The sequence below is a fragment of the Primulina eburnea genome, chromosome 16 (genome assembly GCF_022965805.1).
Source record: "Primulina eburnea isolate SZY01 chromosome 16, ASM2296580v1, whole genome shotgun sequence".
NCBI lineage: Eukaryota > Viridiplantae > Streptophyta > Magnoliopsida > Lamiales > Gesneriaceae > Primulina > Primulina eburnea.
The window spans coordinates 26425501-26431156 of NC_133116.1; the positions used below are offsets into that span (position 1 = coordinate 26425501).

The window sequence follows — 5656 nt, forward strand, 5'->3', positions numbered from 1 at the left end:
TGTCTAAACGCGAAAACCGTCGCGTTGAGGGCTTCTGACTGATGTAATTTTCTTCTAGCTCCAGCGGCTTGAAATATCAAAGTGCTGGAATAGCATGTATTTGAAGTTTAATTTCTGATATGTAGTAGAATAACCGACAAGAAACTTATATTCGAAGCCGGAGTTGAATTTTGATATGATTATGATTTGATATGAATTTTTGAAGTTTCAAATGAAATTTGAAACTCATATTAATGATTTTGGAGTATGTTATTGATTGGAATGAATATGTTATTGATGTAGATAAAGTGTAATATCAATAACTTCAGGCTACATCAACTGGAAACGAAGAATTGAGGTATGTTGCGACCGGGTAACATACGACATGTATCTGTATTATATGATATATGATTGGATTGATTGGATTGGAATACGTGTCTATATGCCTATTTGTTGATTTGATGTGGCATACATGACATTATGATTTGAATATCGATGTATAAAATAAATGTTTTGTTAACACACATCATTTTATGCATACATCGATACATGACATGCACGTTGAGCTATGATCCTTGGATACCTTGATACGATTGGATTGGATTCCGGGGTTTGTGAACACAATCGCTGTGCCGGTATTATATGACCCGTAAAGCATAGACAATTGTGGCCCCATATGATTGGATATGAGATGTGGGATTTGATGGCGCTTTGCCGACGCTATCATACGTGTATTCCCATATCGGCCGGTGTGCCAGCTCGAGCATTGATTTGATTTGATAGCGATTCGATTGATTCTGAAATGTGCTCAGTGGATGGGCATTTGACTTGATACCTCCACGACATACATGCATTGCATACCATATATCATTGTTTAGATATCTGTGGTATATATGATTGGTTGTTCCATACGGAGCTTTGCTCACCCCAAAGGGGGGCTGTTGTTTCTTTGTGTGTGGACAATGGCAGGTACTCCAGGATATCAGGAGAACGGAGAGGGTACTTCTGGAGGGAGCCACATCTTGGGCTGAGGTTTTATGTTTATGTCTTGTTCCCAGTATATATGTATATGTATCTATATACCGGGGCATGTCCCGAGGATATGAGATGTTTGTATGTGATTGGTTGTGATTACGTGTGGGCATGATTATGACGTGAGATGAGATACTATTTTTAGTATTAACATAAAATCACTTGGGCTCATTGTAAAGAAAATTTAAACTCGTTTTCCGCTGTGATTAATTAACCCTAATCAGATTGCATTGTAATAACGATTAGGAGCTAAGGGCCCCACATACACTAGGTCGGATTTGCTTCTTGTTCAATAATTCCTGAAGTTGATCCTTTAAATCTTTTAGTTCTAGTGACGCCATTCGGTATGGTGCCTTTGAAATTGGTGCAGCACCAGAGACCAAATTAATTTCAAATTCCACTTCTCTATTTAGTATCGCACACGACATGTCCTCGGGAAAAACATCTGGAAATTTTTGAACGACTGGAATATCCTCCAACTTTAGGGCAGCTTCTTCTCTGACTTTGCTGATCATTGCCAGGTAAATTTCTTCACTGCATTTTATGGCTATCCATGTTTGTGACGCAAATAGAAGAAATTTCCGGACATTGGACTTCCCATGATATATTATTTCTTTTTTATTTGGAGTCTGAAGTTTGACATATGTGTTTTGACAATCTACCATGGCATGGTGTTTATCTAACCAGTCTGTCCCAAAAATGATGTCGAACTTAATCATATTGAGTTTAATCAATTATGCCTCAAAGATTTGTTTACTGATGCGAAATTTACAGTTCTGGTATACCATATGGGTTTTAATTGTTTTGCTATCAGGTGTTGCAACTCTTAACGGTTCACTAAGAGTTTCATGCTCAAGTTTTAGCTTTTGAGCAAATCGTTTAGACACGAATGAGTGATTAGCACCACGACCAAACAAAGCATAAGCAGGTAGTTCATTGAGTAAAACCATACCTGCCACCACATCATTGGTATTATCCACTTCTTCTTGAGTTATTGCATACACTCGAGCGTTAGTCTTATTTTCATTTGGTTTTTTTGGTCCAGTCCCTTTAACTTTGTTCTCAGGATACTCTTTAATCCAATGTCCCAATTTCCCACATTTGAAGCAAACTCCCGTCTCTATATAACATTCTTCGACATGATTTTTCCGACAATTATGAAACCACTTTCCTTCCTTGTTGACAACATTGTTAAAGTTTCCCTTGGAGGGGGCACTTGAATGGTTTGGCCTTTTGAATTTGGGGCCCCTCTGAGCAGACTGACTAATGAAGGTCTTCTTGTTATTTCTTCCCTCTTCACGTGCTTGATGTCTGTTTCTGCGCTCATTTTCGTAACCGTTAAGTCTGCAAAATTGTTTGGTCTGAATACAGGCAAAGCAGACTGAATTTGGCTGTTCAGCCCTTTCTTAAACAGTGCATTTTCAGGGTTTCATCTGACATGATAGTTGGAACCTAGGTTCCAAGATCTTTGAACTTCGATGTGTACTCCATCATTGTCATGTTTGATGTATGTTTAAAACTTTCGAACTCACTTAACTTTTGCAGACGAAATTCTGCTGGGTAGTATTTCTTCAAAAATTCCCTTCTGCAAATTTTCCATGTGATCTGCTCAATCTCAGCCAAGGATGTTGATACCGTTTCCCACCACTTGCATGCCCAATCTTCAAGAAATTGTGTCACTACTTCAACTCTAAGCTCTTCAGGTATTTCCAGCAAATGGAGTTGGGTTTCAACATTCTTAAGCCAGCTATGACTGACTTCTGGATTAGAATTCCCATCAAAGGCTGGGACCCGGTTCCTTCGGAGGGATTTGTAGTGATACTTAATACACGATGTGGTTGTTCTGGTGGTGGCTGAATGGAGTTAGCGTTTGGTTTCACCAGTTCCTTGTAGGGTTGTAAGTACTATAGTATCTATTGCCATCATATCTTCTTGGCTAAGATTCACCCTCGGTGGTGACGGTGGATTTTCGTTTTGATTGGCGCCGTGTGGGTTACGATTGTTTCTGGGTGGTCTTCCCGCCATTTCCTATAATCATATATTTTATTAGGTTGTTTGTAACAATGCATAATCAAAGAAATATTTTTATTAATTTTCAAAATGCATAAAATCGGTATTTTAGTAGCAAAAGCGATTAGCTTAATTGACTTAAATACAATAATTGCTTATCCTAAGGATCATCCTAGTCGTCCAGTACTTCACCATCCCCTACGGCTTCATCGATTTCTTCTTCCATAGGGTTTCCTCCTTGGTTTTCTTCGAGTTCACCCATGAGGTCTTTCATATTGATCATGTCATTTTGTAATTGATGGATGTGTTGTTCCAAATGAGTGTTGTGATTTGTCAATGTTTCCACTTCCTCTTGTAGCTGCTGAATTGTGGATTGGTTTACGTTCTAATTTATTTCATGTTCTTCGAGGCGGCGTTGTGTTTTGAGATGGCTGTCATCTCGAATTGGGAGCGTTAAAATCTTATCTTGCGCTTCATCCAACTTTCGTTTGGTGATCTCATGTTGCCGTTCTGAATCACGATGGTAGGCAGTATAGCGTCTGATGTCTTCTCGTAACCTTTTTACTTCTTCACGTGACTCGTAGAGGTCATTATCCATGCATATATTTTTTCCATCTAGTTGGTAGTTATCTCTTTCGAGCTTGTCATTTCTTACCTTCAATGTTTCAATTTCTGCTTCCTTTGCTTAGAGTTGTTTTTGAAGTTCGGTTATAATGGTTCGAGGGTCCATATTTGATTTCGTATAAAGGTTAAAAGAAAATTAATTTAATTGATAGGTTTTATAAAATACTCATATGTAAATGCGATAATTTAAGGACAATAAAAGAGTTTTTTTTTAAAATAAGTTATTACACTTGTTTTTCAAAGAGTAATTTTATTACAATCATAATACTAGTCTAGCATAATCTATCATGTCTCCATCGTCACTATCATCGTCAAGCACATCCACATGTGCTTCCTCCTCCTCTTCCATGTTCTCCACCACGAGATGCAAATAATTATTCTGATCCTAGAGCCTATCCATGGCACTATGAAGCTTAGAAATGTATCGTTCTTGCTTGTTAGTGATTTCTTCTTGATGATGATGAGCACGAGTAGAACGGTCTCTCTCACTCTCAACTCTTTCTAGTAACTCCAGGTTCAAGGTAGTTAGGCGCTCAATACGGACTAAATCAGTAGGTACCAAAAGAAGCTGGCTTTCGTCCAAGTCTAGGTGATGGGTGAGTCGCCGCACGCCAGTCTGGAGTAGGTTCTTGATCTCTATAAGTTCATGTTTTTCTTGTTTCTCCCAGGCGATTTGAGCCTTAAGAGTCGCAATTTCCATAGTTTGATTGTCAATCGTGAGCTCTCGCGTGTGAAGGACAGCTTGATCACGAGTTTGTGGAGCAGCGATTTCCTAGAATAAAGCGAGGTAAAATTTTGGAACATTATTGAAAAAGAGGATAGAAAGCTACAAAATTTGGATTGAAAAAAAGTTTTCGTGGAATTTTCAATACTAATAATTTGCATAATGGTTGAAGGAGATAGAATTTGGGTTTCTCAAAAAATTTAAGGGAAAAAATGAAAGTTTGTTTCAGGTAGGAATGCACTAGTCTTTTGCCAAAATTTGACATTTTTTCTATCAAAATCCTAGTGGAATTATGAACCTGGAGGATTTTATACCACTTAAATGTCACACCCCAAGATCGAGACGTCGGTGACATCTGGCATGTTTATCAACATTCATGAAAATAATTAAGCCTCATAGCAAACAACCAAAAACAAGTCTTTTTCATAATAAATATTGTCTTTACAACGACAACAAAATAAAATTACATCAATAATGCGGAAGAAAAATACAAAGGAAATACAAAGCTTTGATCCAAGGCTCTTGATGCATTCACCAGCCCCAAAATGTTTCTTGCTCTTCATCATTTACTTGTTCCTCAGTCTTATCTGGGAAGAGATGTAAGGGTGAGTGCTTTGGGAAACACTCAGCAAGTGGGGGCCGATCGACTACCACAGATACATATAATGATATATAAAAAAAACATCTTTTAACATAATTTCAAAACTTATTATATCAAACATTAACCAAATCATTCGAAAGGTGAAATAGAACTTATCAGAAAAATTTAGAATAGAACAGAGCAGAAAAAACGGAACACTATTATTCATCTCGTTATCTATGGTCAAATTGTCCCCCATATATAAGTCCTCTAATTGGTGAGGTCAGAACGCAGTTTTATATCCACTAATGGGGCCAGACAGAAAACGATTTTATACCGACTGTTGGGGCCAGAACACGGTTTTATACCAACTGATGGGGGCCAGACAGAACTTACAATCGTCGTTCTATGTCCAACTCAAATCATAATAGTGAATTAACAAAAATCAAATTTATCAAATAGTTCATATCAGAATTTCGAAAGGACTCAGCAGAATCAAAGATCACCAAAGACAGAAGACACAAAACGTATATCGATCGAGATTTTAAACTATATGATTACCAATTTTTGAAAATAACCAGACACATAAAAATATGTCGTGATATTTTTGCACAAATTTTAAAATACAAATAGTTACATAACAAAAACTCACATGCAGATATTCGAGGGTGTGCTTCGAGACTTGCCGAAACCCAGGCATACGAAGC

The 5656-nt window shown here is 37.6% G+C and overlaps 1 protein-coding gene across 1 annotated transcript; it reads right to left on the reverse strand.

The window, feature by feature from the left end:
• Positions 1–1253: 1253 nt before the first annotated feature.
• LOC140816136 (uncharacterized) lies at positions 1254–3283 on the reverse strand. The gene is made up of 5 exons (XM_073175206.1): positions 3209–3283; positions 2892–3039; positions 2549–2795; positions 1784–2355; positions 1254–1699 (listed from the first exon to the last, which is right to left on the reverse strand). The coding sequence occupies exons 1-5, from the start codon at positions 3281–3283 to the stop codon at positions 1254–1256; spliced, it is 1488 nt and encodes a 495-aa protein (XP_073031307.1).
• Between the last annotated feature and the right edge of the window lie 2373 nt (positions 3284–5656).